Below are 18434 nucleotides of genomic sequence, written 5' to 3'. Positions count from 1 at the left end.
ACTGAAATTTATTGGTGCTTAAGGTGCTGAAATACTGAGGTACTAGACAGGAACCTTGTTAGTATGTGTCAGACCCTACTGGCAAATTCACATGAAGATTTTATTTCATCTTTTGTCATTTTGCCCAAGTCAGTGACGACAGCTTTAGTGATAGGTTTGTGTGTATAGTGGGAGATCCAGCTCCTTTGGTCTGTTGTATTCATATATAAAAAAGTTTGAAAAGCTGATTAAGGCATTTCATTAATTAAGCCTTAAAACCACCAAATCTATGCCAAAATTCCTGCTTGACACATGTTCCTCAAAAGATATTATCTTTTTCAATGTATATAAAGCCAAGAAAGGCACATTTAAGGGAAGGAGCATCACCTACATCGTATATTAGCTTTAGCTTTTTCCTTCATTTGAAAACTGAGTCTCTTCTTTACATACTCTGCCAAAAGATATAGTCTGGCCAAAAGACGTAGCAGTCTTGATAACTTTTTTTCATCTTTTAAACCTTGCTAACAAAGACAAATAAATGCCCATCACATGGACATCAACTAGTCTAATCAGATGGACCAGACAAGTCACTTTTCAGAACCTATTTTCATATCTAAATTGACACTGTAGACCAATGCAGAGCTCACCCTTTTCCAAAAAAAATAGATCTTCATAACACTTCTAGGGCTTGACATCATTGCAAAGGCACAATGCAACTTAAGAAATGAATCAAATTACACCCACAATGGCTAGCATAGTACTTATGTCATATCACTAAGTGCCTTTTTTTAAAATTAGTTTCATATTGCTAGGATTTCCTCTGTTTCTGAAAATGCTTATTAGAAAAACTGAGGCAAAACCCAATAAGACAGCTCTAGTCTATTTAGAAGACTTTTAGAAAATTTCTTCTTGTCATTGGATGAGCAAGTGAGGGATCAACTACAAAAACTGGACATTCAAGATCTCTCTCCTAGTGAGCTGAACCTAAAGACTAGTCCCACAGTCCTATTACTCAAATTTAGAATCCTACAGATGGGATAAAATAAAAATGTTACAGTGTATCCCGCTATCCAAAATTGACTCAGAAGCTTAAACCAGATATAAACTATTAAAACGTATCATAGGTGTAGCTTCTGCTAAATGACTACCAACCAGTTTTTCCCAAAATTTGTACAAAATATCTTATGTAAATGAGAATTTATACTTAATGAATGTAAAAATCTAAAAGAAAACACTGTGTTAAATCCCTTCATGTTTTGTTCGTACATTGTACATTTTCTCTTCAAATTAAAAATATTACATATGCATCCTTTATCCTTCTATCCTGCAATATTAATAAAAATATACAGCTTTAAAACCTTTAAATCTACCAGTGTTTATAAATATAATTATATTAAACAAGTTAAAGACTTTTCTTTAGAAGACATTTAAATAAGTGATATATTAACAAAAACCTTCTTACCATTTATGATAATGTATCATTAAAATTAAAGAAAGATATGAAAATAGAAGAATGTTCCCATTAATAAAGAAAAATCAGGGTTGTTAAGTGTGATGAATGGCCCAAGTCCAGAAACCTTGCTCTTGCAACAGAATGCTGGGTTAGGAAATAAGAGCATTTCCTGGTTAATCACTTAGAAAATTAGCTCTTTCCCAGAGTTTCTTCCCTGGAACCCCTGACCCAGTTAGACCTGTGATCTTGGTGGCCTCATATGCCTTTGTTTCTCACACAATCTGCTTTAAAAGGATCACACTGAGACTTGAAACAGATAGACTGAACTCCCTACTGGAGCTGTGCTGACTACAGTCTGAGGGTGGCAAGATGACAAACAGCACACACACACGCAAATCATTCTCCAGGACCATAGATACAGCAGTTTTTAGTTGTTCCTTGACTGTAACAGAAGGCCAGCATTTTTCATTTGAAAGGGATCTGGGCATCAAAAAAACATGGCTGCTAGATGTTTAGTAGTTTATCAAGGTAAATAGTCTGAACTGAACAGCTCTAGAAAATACCAAATTCCCAATTCTCAATTAACAAAATTCTCAATTAACAAACCAAAAAAAAAAATTTTTTTTCGTTAACACAACTGAAAAAATCCCAACAGTGTGTCATGTGCAAGGCTAGTCTGCCTCCAGCTATGGCTAGTGCACAACGTCACATTTGTCGTCCATTCCTCACTCTTTTAATTCTTCCTCCTTTGGAAAGTGCTCCTGCTTGCAGGCCACGTCCACCAGCAGATGAAGATCTAGAAAGAAAGGAGGATTGTTTACTCAGTCTTAGCCTCTCACACTGTAGAGTTGTGTAGCCAAGTCTTCAGACAAAAAGAACAAGCTGTCTATCTCTCACCTGTAAAACTGGCTCTAAAATTATATTGTCCCATCAGATTCTCAATTTTAGGGCATTCCTGTAACTCTAAAGCACACAGATGCAGCCCAGTTGTTAACCAAAAGGGACTAACAAACTTAAAGTTTCTCTTCTTTCAGTAGTGCAGCCAAGCCTCTTTTCATTTAAATTGCCTTTTATTATAAGTAAAAAAGTAAGAAGTGTCAAAGGGATCAAAGTAAAATAACACACAAAAATGAAAATTCATTTCCTCCTTGTTATAAGGATAGGTAGGATCCCTAGGTGGTACAAATGGTTTGCACTTGACTACTAACCTAAACGTCGGCAGTTTGAAGCCACCTTGCAGCCCCTCAGAAGAAAGACTTGGCAATCTGCTTCCATGGAGATTACACCAGAGAAAACCCTATGGAGCAGTTCCACTCTGTAACAATGGGGTCGCCACGAATTGGAATCGACTCAATGGCAATGGGTTTGGTTGGTTGGTTTTTAAAAAATTTTTTTTTTTAAATAAGGATAGGTGGGTGGATTGTAGAAATATGGAAAGGTAATGCCTTCAGAAAAACAATATTAAAATAATTACTACTTTTCCAAAGTTGACTGCCTCCATAAAATTTTCACTTATTGACTAACACAGCAGCTGAACTCTTGTGAAAACATCTATCTGAACCATCTGTAAAAAAAAAGAAAGCATAACCTTCACAGAGGTCAAGAGACAAAGAGTGATTCATTAAGAATGAAAAGTTAAAAAAGTGAGCCCTTGGTTCAGGTACTAGTTCTGTAATACAAAAAGCTAAGATCATTTATTGACATAGAGCTAAATGGCCTATCCAAGGAACACAGGCAGAAACAAAAGGATGCTAATGTGGCTTCAAGGTCCCTGGATGGCACAACTAGTTTGTACTTGGCTACTTAACTGAAAGGTTGGCTGTTTGAACTCGCCTGCCCATACCGTGAAAGAAAGGCTGGGCAATCTGCTTCAGTAAAGATTACAGCCAAGCAAACCCTATGGAACTGAGTTCTATTCTGTAACACATGGAGTCGCCATGAGTCAGAATCAACTCCATGGCAACAGGTTCTTTTTTTTTTTTTAAATGTGGCTTCTGGAGACCCTGGGTGGTGCAAATGGTTAATGCACTTGGCTGCTAACTGAAAGGTTGGTGGCTCAAGTCTACCCAGAGGTGCCTCGAAAGAAAAACCTAACAAAAAAGCCACTGAAAACCCCATGGAGTACAGTTCTACTCTGATACACATGGGGCTGCCATGAGCTGGAGTAGTCTCAACAGCAACTGGTTAATGTGGTTTCTAGATTCAATCTAATTAGTTTACAACTTCTTGAGCAACATAACCATGGAGCCTTTTAAGGTTGGTTTTGAAGCTTACAATTTTGGAATTAAATTAAACTATACAGCATGAGTCCGGTAGTTCATTTTAGATAAATATTGAGACTTGTCACTATATTTGTGGAATACAGCCTCGGTGGGATGGATCCATGGCATGGGCAGGACAGCCGATTCAAAATAATGGAATTCTACTAGCACTTTTGAGAAAATCTAGAAAGCATCTAGAACACCACCTAATTTTTGCCATATTTTGTAAAAAGTAGACCAGTCACTAGGGGCAAGTGCTTGCTCATCTGGTGAACTACAACCTAGTCATTAAAAAAAAAAAAGTGATTTATCCAGAAGAGTGAGAGCAGGCCATCAGTTTAAAATATGCTTCTTTATAGTCTAAATAATAACAGTGATAATAATGATAACAGCAGTATCTTGTATTTATATAATATCTTTTCAAGTAGCTAATTGCGTTACTTAAAGGACATCTTAATTAAACCTGAGGAATAAGAAGGTAACCAGGAAGAAGAACCCCTAAGCTGTCTAGCTAGTAAGTAAAGCCAGAGGTTTCCAAATCTTGCTGCACATTGGAATCACTTGGGGATCTTTAAAAAATACTGATATCTGGGGCTCCCACCCTAGGCACTCTGATTTAATTGGCATGGATTGCATCCTAGGCATCAGGAATTTTAAAAGCTGGCCAAATGATGTAGAAGGGGTAACACCTAATTATGACCGTTCTCTACACACTTCAGCTACATATCCAAGCAAGAAGGACAGACCATATGGTAATGGAAAATACTAAAATAACTTTTTGGAATACAAATAGACTCATTTGTAACCCGACTTTGAAAGCAGTGTAGGGGCCACCTTGAAAAAAGTGAAGATTATTAAAGCAACTGCAGATCTCATTTAGGCAGGCAGAATAAAGAACAACAGCAAAAACTCTCTTTAAAGCTTAATGACTGGGCTTTAAAAATAGCATTTGGCATGCAGCTTCTAATAGCAAGCACCTAAACATAATAATTTTATTAAAATGTGCTTCAATAACAAAGCTGCCAATCAGAGGGTTAGACAGTACAGAGACCAATAAAAATACAAAAAGATATAGATTAGCATGGAGCTACTAGAGGTTCTATCACTTCACTCAGAAGGGAAACCTGCATAATCATCAGAGAAGGTAAGTATTTGGGAATCACAGCAGCAGAGGTGGCTTGATAGATGAAAGTCCTTGAGGGACAAGAGCACTGCATTTACTTGTTCAGGAATGTTAATTCCTACTGAGAGCACCCTTTAGGGTTTTGGGGTCATTATCTTAATGAAATCTCATCCATAACCCAATAGCTACAAAACAGGCAGTGCTTTCTTTAGGAATAAGCTGAAATTTGCTTTTAAACATTTAACCCACTGCTGTCGAGTCCAGCTCATAGTGACCCCATAGGACAGAGGAGAACTGCCCCACAGGGTTTCCAAGGAGTCGCTGGTGGATTCAAATTACCGATCTTTTTGTTTTTTTAGCAAATAGTTTCTCATTAAACAGCAAGCAGGTTGTTTTATGACAATGGTTAACAATCCCACAACATGTCAATACTGTCCCTTCTCAACTTGGGTTCCCTATTGCCAGCCTTCCTGTCCCCTCTTCCCTTCTAGACCTTGTCCCTGGACTGTTGTGCCCCATTAGTCTCGTTTTGTTTTATGGGGCTGTCTAATCTTTCTGCCGATCTTTTTGGTTAGCAGCCATAGCACTTAATCACTATGCCACCATGGATCCTACTATTTTGATCTAAAAGGTATTTCCTTAAGTCAACATGTGTTCAAAAGGCCTACACATAGCATGCCAATGACTGTGATCAACAACTCCCTTCTTACAAAATGCACATCAACTGGATTCACTACAATTTGGATACCTAATCAACTTGAAGTCTCTTATTAAAGAAAAAAAAAAAAAGTCAAAGGAAAGTTGAAGTGTGGGAAGATGCCCCTACTTAAACAGGGTAATGAAATTTTCAAAATCATTCCATTACAAAAGGGGAGTGGTAAGTTCTGGGATATAAGATGTCCCTGTTCAATGGGATAGTGAGCAATACAATGATATTCCAACTGTATTTTAAAATTTGGGGCCGAAGGAGTCTTTAGAGGTGAATTAATGAAATTCTCTTATTTTAACCATAAATAATGTATTGTGAGAGTTGGAATCTATTTGATGGGAGATACTCCTAATGGTAGCGACAGTTGAAACTATAAGTGATACTTTAGGAATTTTACACTTGCTTCCTATCAATAATACTTTAACCTTGGAGTTTAGTATCTATCAAGTAAAACATCTGGTCATCTGTGAGAACTAAACTGAATGATACTCAATTTTGAGTTCTTCCCACAATGAGTATCTCCTTACTTTCTTAAGGACTTCTCTGGCCATCAATGTTCAAGGTTGTGAAACGATCAAAAGCTAAGAACAAGGACTTTCTAATATAAGTCTGCAAACCTTTTCTATAAACAGCTAGACAGTAAATATTTTAGGCGTTGTGGGTTAGACGGTCTCTGCTGCAACTGCTCAACTCTGCTACTGCAGCATGAAAAAAGCCACAGACAATCTGTAGACGAATGGGTGTGGCTGTGTGTTCCAATAAAATTTATTTATAGACATTGAATTTTGAATTTCATGTAATTTTCACGTCGTGAAATATTCTTCTTTTGATTTTCCCTACAACCAGTTAAAAATGTAAAAACCATTCTTAGCTTGCAGGTCATATAAAAATAGGCGGCAAGCCAGATTTGGCTCCTGGGCCATAGTTTACTAACTCCTGTTCTAATAGCATGCACTAGGGGTATAATCAAGAGAAATTTAACTAAACCAGGAGAAGGTATCAAGTTGAATACTGTTATTGGCATTCTTGACAAAGTTTTATCTTCTCCAAAAAGATACACAAATGGCCAAAAGCATCTGAAAAAATGCTCAACATCGTTAAACATTAAACCTGTTGCCGTCGAGTAGATTCTGACTCATAGCAACCCTACAGGACAGAGTACAACTGCCCCATACGGTTTCCAAGGAGTGGCTGGTGGATTTGAACCGCTGAACTTCTGGTTAGCAGCCGAGCTCTCAACACTGCACCACCAGAGCTCCCATTAGACGTTAGGGAAATGCAAATCAAAACCACAATGAGGCACCACTTCCCACCCACTAGGATGGCTATAATAAAAAACAAAAACAGAAAATAACAAATGTTACAGAGGATGTGGAAAAATTGGAACCCTCATATATTGTTGGTGTTAATGTAAAATGGCATAGCTGTTGTGGAAAACAGGTTGGGCGGTTCCTCAAATAGTTAAACATAGAAGGACACATGGAGTTAGAATCGGCCCCACAGCAACTAACAACACATGCTGAAACGTGGATGAGCCTTGAAAAGGGCATGTTAAGTGAGATAGGCCCGACACAAAATGACAAATACTGTATGATTTCATTTATACAAAATATGTAGAATAGGCAGATCTGTAGAGACAGAAAGTAGATTAGAGGTTACCAGGGGCTGACAGGTCAGGAGAGTAGGGAGTTATTGCTCAATGTACAGAGTATCTGTTTGCGGTGATGAAAGGGTTTTGGGAATAGATAGTGGTAACGGTTGTACAACATTGTGAATGTAATTAATGTCACTGAATTGTGCACATAAAAACTGTCAGAATGGTAAATTTTTATGTTACACATTTTATCATAATAAAAAGAAATATTAATGGGAAATAACTAATGTTAGCAAGGATGTGGAAAAACTAGAACCCTTGTATATTGCTGGTGGGAGTGTAAAATAGTTTCACAACATAAAAAACAGTGGCGGTTTCTCAAAATTTTAAACACAGAATTATCACATGACCCAACAATTCCACTCCTAGGAATGTATCCAGAAGAAGTGAGAACAAGTACTCAAACAAATACATGTACATGCATGCTCTCAGCAGCACTATTCATAATAGCCAAAAGGTAAAAACAGCCAAAATATTCATCAACAGGTGAATGGATGAACACATTGTCATACAGTAATACAATGGAATATTATCCAGCCATAAAACCGAATGAAGTACTGATACATGCTGCAATGTGGATGAACCTCGCACACATTATGCTAAGTGAAAGAAGCCAGAAATAAACAGTCACATATTGTATGATTTCACTTGTATAAAATATCCAGAATATGTAAATTTAGAGACAACACAGATTAGTGGTTGTCAGAAGCTGAGGGGAGAAGGGGCGATGGGGTGCAACTGCCTAACAGGTATGGGATTTTCTTTTGGGGTAATGAAAATGTTTTAGAACTAGATAGAAGTGGTAACTGTACAACACTGCAAAAGTACTAAACGCCACTGAATTATTCACTTCAAAATGGTTAATTTTATGTTATGTGAACGTCACCTTAAAAAAAAGTTGTTTTTTCCTGGCAATTTGAACAAAAAGAAGGAAAAAGAAATGGCTGCAAAAAACCAAAATTCAATTCATACTCATACATATCTCAGTTTTCAGAGTCAGATTATGGTAACAATATATGGAATGGTATCTTTAGAAAGTCATACACAATTCTTGCTTCCAGCAGAATATAACTGTAAAGGACACTACTTATGTATCCCAACGGCAGTTGTTCAATAAGCACTTGTTAAAAGAAACCTGAGGGGTGGTTTGACTCCCTAAATGTTCAAACTTTACCTTTTGGTGCCTAATTAAAAGACTACTTTTTTCCAAGGATTTTTCAAAAATACGTCAGTAAGATAAGAGAATATCTGATGCAGAAAAAAGCAATTCATTCATTCATCTATTCAACAAACACTGAGTGGTACTATTCTAGGTGATAAGAATACAGTAGTGAACAAAACAAAGCCCTTGCCCTCGTGGAATTCACCTTCTAGAAAGGGAGAGAAATTATTAATAGAAAATGTCAAGTAGTGATAAACACTATGGAAGAAAAACAAAGAGGGATGAGAAATAGAAATTGAGAGAGGGCAGAACATGGGGAATAGGGCACTATTTCAGATAGCATGGTCAGGATGGTTTCTATGATGAGCTGGCCTTTGAGCAGAGAACTGAATGTAATAAAAGAGCAAGCCATGCAAATATCTGGGCAAACAACACTTCAGGCAGAGAGAACAGCAAGTGTGAAGGTAGGAATATGTTCAAACGATAGTAAAGAGACTGCTGTTCCTGGAATAGATGAAGGAGATGAAGGGTGGTAGGAGATGAAGTCAGAGAGGTTGCCAGGGACCAAATCATTTAGCATCTTATAGACCATAGTAAGGATTTTCATATTTTACTCTAGATGTGATGGAAAACTATTAGAGAAATTTAAACAGTGAAATAACTAAGGTTTTAAAAAGGATCACTCTAACTTCTATGTGGAAAAATGACTGTAGGCACCAACTGTGGAAGCAGGAAGACCAGTTAAGAAGCTATTGCAGTTGTCGAGGCAATAGTGGCTTGGACTATGGTGATAACATGTAAAGGTGGTAAGAAATGGTCATATTCAGGATCTACACTGAGATAGAATTGATAGGATTTGCTGACGTATTGAATGTACGGTGTGAGAAAAGGGAGTCAAGAAAGACTCCAAGATTTTTGGCTCACTAGATGTGACTAGAAGCACTATTTCTTGAGATAATTAAAATTGGGGGAAGGGTGGAATATGTTACTTTTGAGACACCTATTGGACATCCAAGTGAAAAATGTAGCATAGACAATAGGCTATACAAGTGTCATGGATTGAATTGTGTCCCCAAAAAATATGTGTATCAATCTGGCTAGGCCATGATTCCCAGTATGGTATGACTGTCCACCATTTTGTCATCTGATGTGATCTTCCTGTGTTGTAAATTCTATCTCTATGATGTTAAGAAGATGGGATTAATGGCAGTTATGTTAATGAGGAAGGACTCAATCTAGAAGATTAGATTGTGTCTTAAGCCTATCACTTTCGAGATATAAAAGAAAGAATCGAGCAGAGAGACGGGGGAACCTCATACCACCAAGAAAGCAGTACCTGGAGCAGAGCACGTCCTTCGGACCTGAGGTTCCTGCATGGAGAAGCTCCTAGAGCAGGGGAAGACTGATGACAAGGACCTTACCACAGAACCAACAGAGAGAGAACCTTCCCCTGGAGCTGGCACCTGTATGTGGATTTCTAGTCTCCTAGACTGTGAGAGAATAAATTTTTCTTTGTTAAAGCCATCCATCTGTGGTATTTCTGTTATAGTAGCCCTACATAACTAAGACAACAAGTCTGAAGTTCAGAGAACACTGAGACTTGAGATGTAAATTTAGGAGTCAGCATTATTAAGATGATAATAAAAAAAAAAAAAAAAGAGATTGGTTGCAATCACCAAGGAATTGAAGAGAGAGAGAGAGGAGAAAAGAGATCTAAGAACTGAGCTCTAGGGCTCATCAATATTTAGAAGTCAGGGATGAGGATTCGATAAAAAAAACTATGGAGTGGCCAGTGAGGGTGAAGGAAAACCAGGAAGTGAGGGTGAAGGAAAACCAGGAAGTGAGGCTGAAGGAAAACCAGGAGAGGGTGATATTCCAGAAGCCAAGTGAATAAAGTATTTCAGGAAGGTTGAAGTGTCAACTGTTCAAATGTTCCTGAGGTTAAGTAAGATGGGGACTGAGAACTGACCATTGGAGTTGGCAATGTGGCAGTCACCGGAAATCTTGACAAGAGCAGTTCTAGTTGAGTAGCAGGAATGAAAACCTGGTTGGAGTGGTCAAAGTGAGCATATGCTTTTAAGGAGCTTTACTTTAACAAGAGCTCAGAAATGGAACAGTAGCTAAATGGGAAAAGGAATAAAGGAAGGGTGAAAGGATATTTTTTTTAAACACAGGAGTTACAACAGCATGTTTATAGGTGGTGTCTCAGTCATGTAGTGCTACTCTAACAGAAATACCACGAGTGGATGGCTCTAGCAAAGAGAAGTTCATTCTCTCACAGTCCAGTAGGCTACAAGTCCAAATTCAGGGCATCAGCTCCAGGGGAACACTTTCTCCGTCGGCGCTGGAGGAAGGTCCGTGTTATCAATCTTCCTTTGGTCTGGGAGCTTCTCTGAGCAGGAACCTCAAGTCCAAAGGACGCGCTCTGCTCCCGGCACTGCTTTCTTGGTGGTATGAGGTTCCCATGTGTCTCTGCTCACTTCTCTCTTTTATATCTCAAAAGAGATTACATTAAGACACTATCTAATCTTGTCAACCTCATCAGTATAACCACATCACAGTGACAGAATTTACAACACATGAGGAGATCACATATAATCTCATCATAGTGGCAGAGTTTACAACACATAAGGAAATCACATCAGATAACACTACCATACAATACTAGGAATCTGACCTAGTCAAGTTGCTACACACATTTTTTGGGAGACACATTTCAATCCATGACAGGTGGATAGGAATAAAAGGTAACGTGCTTATTCAGGATTGAGGGGGATAATTGTAGATGCTAAGTCTGTGAGTACAAAAAAGGGGATGGGATCCTGCACACAAATGGAAGGACTGGCCTTTTTCCATTATAACAGGAGGGAATGCATAGTGTAGGGTTATAACTGGAGGTAGATTGATAGATTTGTTGGTAGAAAGGCATGAAAGCTTCTATTTTTTTCGGTAAAAGAAGAAACAAGGTTATAGCTGAGAATGAAGAGAGGAGGAGTTGTTGGAAATTGGAGGCAGAGAGGAGAAAATGTGATAGAGTGGCTTTGGACAATCGGGAATATTGACTAGGAAATATTATACGATTGCTGGCAACACTGAGAGCCTATGTGAATTTAAAATGAGACCAGTTATCTGAGATGCATTAAGTGGTAATAAACATAAGCATAATAACTATTATAAAAAATAATTGCTACCATGTACTGACTGACTATTCTGTACCAGGCACAATACTAAACCATTTAGATGGTTTATATCATTATTTTCTTCATTTTACAGATGAGGAAACTGAGGCTCAGTAAACTTAAGTAAACATGTCCAATGTCACACAGTAAATGGCAGAATCCAGATTTTAACTTAGGTTTCTCTAACACTAAAGGCTTTCTTCCCATTCACTATGCTGTACTGTCTCAACAGTATATAAATCTTACACTGGTTAAGGTGTCTTAATGACATAGAATCTTACATATAGCCATGTTTTCATAGACCAATTATTAGGCTAAGTTCCAGCAGGCAAGAATAATGCGCAACTTCATGAATCGTATTTCTGCTTACACTCTAATTATAAAAGCTAACTTTTTAGCAAAGAAGTTCTAGCTTAATCAAAAGTCATTTGCCCCTTGCCTCTAAAACAATGAAAATGTGATTATGTGTCACAATAATGCCAAAATTTCACAACTCTTATGTTTCATACCAGGAAGTCAAGGTCAATTAAGACCCATCTATCAACACCATTGACCAAAGCGTAATGCTTTACTTAGGAAAAAACCAACAAGAGGAGTTAATACAGATAATTCATGTGCTAATTATTTTATTAGTTATAAACACAATATATAGTGAAAGAGCAGAAATTATTATTTTAACAGCAGGCACCAAAGTTTTTAGGGAAGTGATTATCTTTGTTGAGGAACAGACCTTGATAAGTTGCTTTGGGTAGGGAAGATGAAGTCTTAAGGGCATTAGGAAATAAAAAAGATATCTAACCTGAAGAAGAATTGATGCCTTTGAATTATGGTGTTGGCAACGAATATTGAATATACCATAGACTACCAGAAGAATGAACAAATATGTCTTGGAAAAAGTACAGCTAGAATGCTCCTTAGAAGTGAGGATGGCGAGACTTTGTCTCACATACTTTGGACATGTTATCAGGAGGGACCAGTTCCTGGAGAAGGACATCGTGCTTGGTAAAGTAGAGGGTCAGTAAAAAAGAGGAAGACCCTCAACGAGATGGACTGATACAGTGACTGCAACAATGGACTCAAACATAGCAATGATTGTGAGGATGGCACAGGACTGGGCAGTGTTTCTTTCTGTTGTACACAGGGTTGGCGCTACAAGCTGGAGCTGACTTGACACACCTAATGACAACAATAACAACAACATTTTCTGCCTAAGTAAGACACAGGAATTCAGGATCTGGGGGAGAGCAGATTAAAAAAAGACCAGAGAAGAAAAGGCATGATGCTAACAAAAGGAAAAAATGATGGAAAAAATATGGCAGGAGGCCATACTGACTAGTATAAGATCCCATTTAAAATTATTTGCTGTATTTTAAATGCAATCCTTTTCACCTCTCCAAATCTTCAGAAAAGTGTGCTACACATACAAATGCCTAACTGTTGAGGAGCAGGAGCAATCAAAGAAAGGGGGCTAAGTTCCGCATTTGGTATGGCATGGAACAGACTGAAGTGAACAGTCCTGGAAAGTGACCTATGGACAAGTCTGGAATTAAGCAGAAGCAGGAACGCAAAAACGAAAGCCTCTTAACGGAGCCCTGGGCGGACAGTGGTTAAGAGCTCGGCTGCTAATCAAATATAGAGTTGCTATGAGTCAGAATCGACTAGATGGCAACGGGTTTGATTTTTTTTTTTAAATGACCCCAGAAATTCTCGGATATCTTAGAAAAGAATTTTTGATGTAGGATAAGGCTAACTTGAGTCAATCATAGCTAAACCCCAAAAGTTAGGTTAATATCTGAGATATAACAAAGATACCAAAAGCAAATATATTCTGTAAATTGCTTGTTCCTATTATTTGAGGCTTTTATAGTCATGCTATAGGAACACTTTAAGCTACTTTTAGTATTTCTGAAATTTTTTCAATTTTAAAAATATAAAGAAATACAAAAAGATGGTGAAAATTGTCCATACTCCCATTACTGTGCACAAATATATACAAATTAAGTGAAAACATTCCTCTATATTTCCAACTCTATCTGTGAAGAGATATCTTCCCAGTTTTACCATATTCTTCTAGACTTTTTTCTATAATTATACAGCATACACTTTCCTTCTTCCTTCTCTTCTTTCTAGAAAGGGTTTGTACCAGACATATTGTGCTGCAATTTGCTGCATTCACTTAACATACTATGAACACTATCTATCTTTCCAGGTCAGAACTTATCAAGCCTCATTATTTTCTTAAATAGTTGCATGGTATTTCATTGCATTAATTTATCATAATTTAGCTACCTCCCTATACTCAGGCATTTATGCTTTTTCCAAAATTTTGCTATTACGAACAGCACTGTAGTGAACTGACTTCTTTTAAGTACTTTTGGGAATATGCATATTTCCGTAGAGAAAGTCCTAGAAGTGGAATTACTGAGTCAAAGGGCATGAGTACTTTATTTATAGATAATACCAAATTACCCTCCTAAAGGCTATACAAATTTACATTCCAATTACATTCTATAGGAGGTTCCTTTTTCCCTACATCTTTATCAAACCTGGATAGTATCAGTAGTTGAAGTTTTGTCAATCGGACTGGGAAAAAAAAAAATTCTGGTTGATTTAATTTGCAATTCTCTGATTACTAGAGGGGTTAAAGATATTTTCATACGCTATTGATCATTTTTATTTCTTCTTCTGAACTACACATTCATAGAATTTTATTTACTTTTATTGGGTTGTGTTTTCTTACTGATTTGTAGGAGCTTTTACGTATTATGAATAGAATGTTCTACCTTTTATTTTGTAAATATTTTCTCTTAGTCCACGTGGAAGAGATTTCTATCTGCCTCCTAATATTTCCTTCTTTTCATCATGGTATCGCTGCAAATAGGCAAATGGCTCCCAGCTAAAGACTACATTTCCTAGCTCCCCTGCAGCTAGTCTGACCATGTGACCGAGGTCTGGTCACAGAGAAGTGAGCATAAGTGATGGTTATGCTCATAAAAGGGAGGGATATTTATAGCAGTCTTCTGGGTGACACGTGGGTGTAGTGTTGAGCCATCTTTAACCATGAAACACCTGGGGAAGCAGACAGAAATGAAGCTGCCACATCAGCTCTGGACAGCTTATGCTCAGACTGTAACTTGAGAGAGAATTAAACTGTCTTGTTTAAGCCACTAATTTTTTGTTTTGTTTTCTTGTTACAGTGGCCTCACTAATATGGAATTTGGAATCTAGATGTAAGGTGCTGCTGTAACTCAAACTAAAATATATGGTACTGGATTAGCAAGCAGCAGGTGATCAGGACACAAATAGGGCAGCCTAGAATGCTGGCAATCTTTATTATCTGTGTCAAAACATTTAGTAAAAGTATTGTCTATGATACCCTGGAAGTCAGACCACAGACCACAGGCCAAGAGTGAGCACGTAACAATAGGGAAAAGGTTGACAAATTCACAACGTGTTGGCTGTTTCATCTTTTCAGCAAAGCCCTAAAAGAGGAGATGAACTCAGGCTATGGTAGTCAGTGTACAAGTCTGAGATGGAAGGGAATATAGCTCTGCTAAGAGTTTTCTCTGACTGTGGCTGACAACCTAAATTGACTAGGGTTCAGTAATTTGAGGTGTGAATTCAACTGCTTCAATACCCCAACTTGAAGTATGTATCAATACTGTGTTCCTTTTATCACTCAGTAGTGCTCTAGTGTATGGATACACTGTCATTTGTTTATCCATTCACCTGTTGATAGACATGTATACTTGTTTCCAAGGGTTTTGTTTTGTTTTTTGGCGATTACAAATAAATCTACTACGAGAATCTGTGTATGTAAGTCTTTCTGTGAACATGTGTTTTTGTTTTTCTTGGGTAACCATCTAAGAGTGGAAGGGCTGGGTTGTGTGGTGGGTGTATGTTTAACATTTTAAGAAACTGCCAAACTGTTTCCAAAAGTAGTTATAAAATCCCTAGGTGGCGCAAATGGTTCGCACTCAACTGCTAACCCAAAGGTCGGCAGTTTGAACCCACCCAGCAGTACCAAGGAAGAAAAGGTGTGGCAATCTGCTTCCATAAAGATTATAGCCAAGAAAACCCTATGGAGCAGTTCTACCCTATAACACAGGGAATAGCCATGAGTAGGAATCGACTCAACAGCAACTAACAACAAAGCAGTGCATGAGTTCCAGCTGCATCATATCATCAACAGTTAGTATGGTTGCTTTTTTCTTTCTTTTTCTTTCAATTTTAGTCCTAATGGGTGTGTGGCAGTTATTTAATTACAGTTTCAATTTGCATCTCCCTGATAATTAACGATGTTAAGCGTCTTTTCATGTACTTACTGGCAAGTTGTATATCTTCTTTTGTAAAATGTCCGTTTAAGCCTTTTGCCCATTTTTTAACTGACTTGTAAGAGTTCTTTCTATATTCTGGATACAAGTCCTTTATCTGCTATATGTTGTCAATATTTTCTCCTAGCCTTTGGCTTGCCTTTTCATTTTCTTAATGGTGTCTTTCAAAGAGGAAAAGTTTTAAATTTTGATGAAATCTATTTTATCAAAATTTCCCATATTGATCATGCTTTTGGTATTCTTTCCTAAGAAATCTTTGCCTATCCGAAGGTCATAAAGCATTTCTCTGATTTTTTTCCTAGAAGTTTTAGGTGTTTTATTTAGGTCTGTGATCAATTTTGAGTTAATTTTCATGTATGGTGTGAGGTAGGGGGTCAATGTTATTCTTTTTCATGCAGATATCGAATTGATCCAGCATCATTTGTTGAAAAGCCTTCTTTTCCCCACTGAATTGCCTTGACACCTTTGTTGAAAATCAATTCAACAATAGATCCATTTATGTGTGGATCTATTTCTGGACTTCATATTCTGTTTCATTGATATGTATGTCTATCATTTCACCAATACCAAATTATTTTGATTACTGTAGCTTTATAGTAAGTCTTAAAATCAGGTAAAGTCTCCTCCAACTTTTTCTGTTTTTTTCTTTTTGCCTTAAAAACATTATGTGAGTGAAATACGTCACAAAAGGACAAATATTTTATGATCCTACTTACATGACTATCTAGAATACGCAAGTGTATAGAGATCAAAGCTTATTAGAGGTTACCAGGTATGCGAGGGAGGGGGAAAAGGGGACTCACCGATTAGGGGACACTGAGCTTCTGTTAAGGGTGACAGAAAAATTTGGAAACACTGGTGATGGTTGAACAATATGATGAATGTAATTAATGTCAAGTTGTACACGTAAAAAATGTTAGACTGGCAAATGTTTTGTTACATATATATTTACAACAGTTAAAAAAAAATTAAAGTAGTTGTGCAGATTTGCACTATGACCAGCAATGTAGGAGGGTTTCAGTTGTCTCAAATTCTCACCAATATTAGATACTGATAGTTTGTTAAATTTTAGCCCTTCTGGTATGTGTGGTGGCACCTCAGTTTTAATACACTTTTCTGATGACTAGTGATGCTAAGCCCCTTTCATGTCCTTGTTGCTCATTTGAATACTCTCTTTTATTAAAGGCCTTTTGGCCATTTTTTTGATTGGGCTTTCTTTTTCTTGTTAATTTGTGGGAGTTCTTTATATCTTCTGGTACAAGTTTCTTGCTGGATGTAGATTCTAAATATCTTCTCCCACTCTGTGGCTCGCATTTTCTTTCTCTTATGCATAGAAGAAAAACAACTCTAGGGAGATTGACCAAAATGTTAAAAGTAATTATGTCTGGATGAATTTTCCCCCTTCTTTTTACTTCTCCTCCTTTTCCAGTTCTTTAAGGAGCACATAATGAAAATAAAATTTTAAAAATAATAAATAGAGGTGGCGGGGCCAAGATGGCGGAGTAGTCAGATGCTTCCAGGGGACCCTCTTACAACAAAGACCTGAATAAACAAGTGAACTGATTATATATGATAATCTAGGAGCCCTAAACATCTAAGGCAAAGTTCAGGAACTGGACTGAGTGGCAGGGGGAGGGAGAGACGGTTTAGAAGCAGCGAGGAGGTGCCAGACCTGAGCCGGCGAGAGACTGAGCCCTTCAGGACTGAGCAGCTCGTGGGTGAGCGATGAGGCAGACAAGCAGCAGTGCTTGGGAGGCGTGTTCCCACTGGGAAAAACTCAGCAGCAGAGAATCTACTTGACCACCCAGAACCAGTGAGAAGAAGCCCTCAATCCAGCGAAAGATAAGTACTTGTGTCCGGCCTACCGAGTGGATCAAAAACACCCTCCTCAGGGAAAAACCTCTCTCCCATTTACCTCCCTGCTCCCTGCTCTGCAATGGGTCCCAGACCAGCTTCAGCAATTGCCGAGTTCCCTGGGCCGGAAGTAGAATCCGTCATATGCCCGGAGCCATTCTCACCGCCTTGGAGAGTGAACAAATTAACAAACAGAGGAAAAAATAAACTGCTGGCTCCCCTAGGCCAGGAACTCAGGGTAGGCCCAGCTCCTTTGCCTAGGCACAGGCATAAGGGATCCACCGACTTCGAGTGTCTTTCCCCCTGCATAGACTTGTGTGGGCCCCATTTCAACAGCGTAGGCCCTCATCACCGCAGTACAGCAAGGTATATACCTGAAGTCTAACTTCAACTGTTTCCACTATGAAGTGGCAGGTTCGTGACATTTGACACTGCTCTGCCCATTAAGCAGGGTCTTCACCTACGCACATCAGGGTCCTGAGGACTGGTGGCTCCACCCATGCCACCTAGCCACCTTTGATAGGGGCCCAAGAATAAGACGTACACACAGTCCTTACAGCCAACAGCACTGGGTGCTCACACTCCGGCTGCAAAACCCACCCACCGACGCACTGTATGGAACAGAGACACACTTTCCTCCTGGACACTCAGGGGCAGCCATCAGCCCCCTGCCTTGCTCAGAGTGTGTCCCCCTGCTGCAGCCAGATGCCTGTGCCTACACCAATC

General features: G+C 38.3%; 1 protein-coding gene across 1 annotated transcript in view; it reads right to left on the bottom strand.

Annotated features, from left to right (window-relative positions):
• Positions 1–2157: 2157 nt before the first annotated feature.
• HSF5 (heat shock transcription factor 5) overlaps positions 2158–18434 on the bottom strand; it is a 51481-nt gene continuing 35204 nt past the window's right edge. The window contains 1 exon segment of the mRNA XM_023732838.1: positions 2158–2228. Within this exon segment, the coding sequence (XP_023588606.1) occupies positions 2158–2228 (71 nt within the window).

The sequence above is a fragment of the Trichechus manatus genome, unplaced genomic scaffold (genome assembly GCF_000243295.1).
Source record: "Trichechus manatus latirostris isolate Lorelei unplaced genomic scaffold, TriManLat1.0 scaffold00054, whole genome shotgun sequence".
Taxonomy (NCBI): domain Eukaryota; kingdom Metazoa; phylum Chordata; class Mammalia; order Sirenia; family Trichechidae; genus Trichechus; species Trichechus manatus.
The sequence above is the reverse complement of the archived record's forward strand: the minus strand, read 5'-3'. Positions and strand labels throughout refer to the sequence as shown.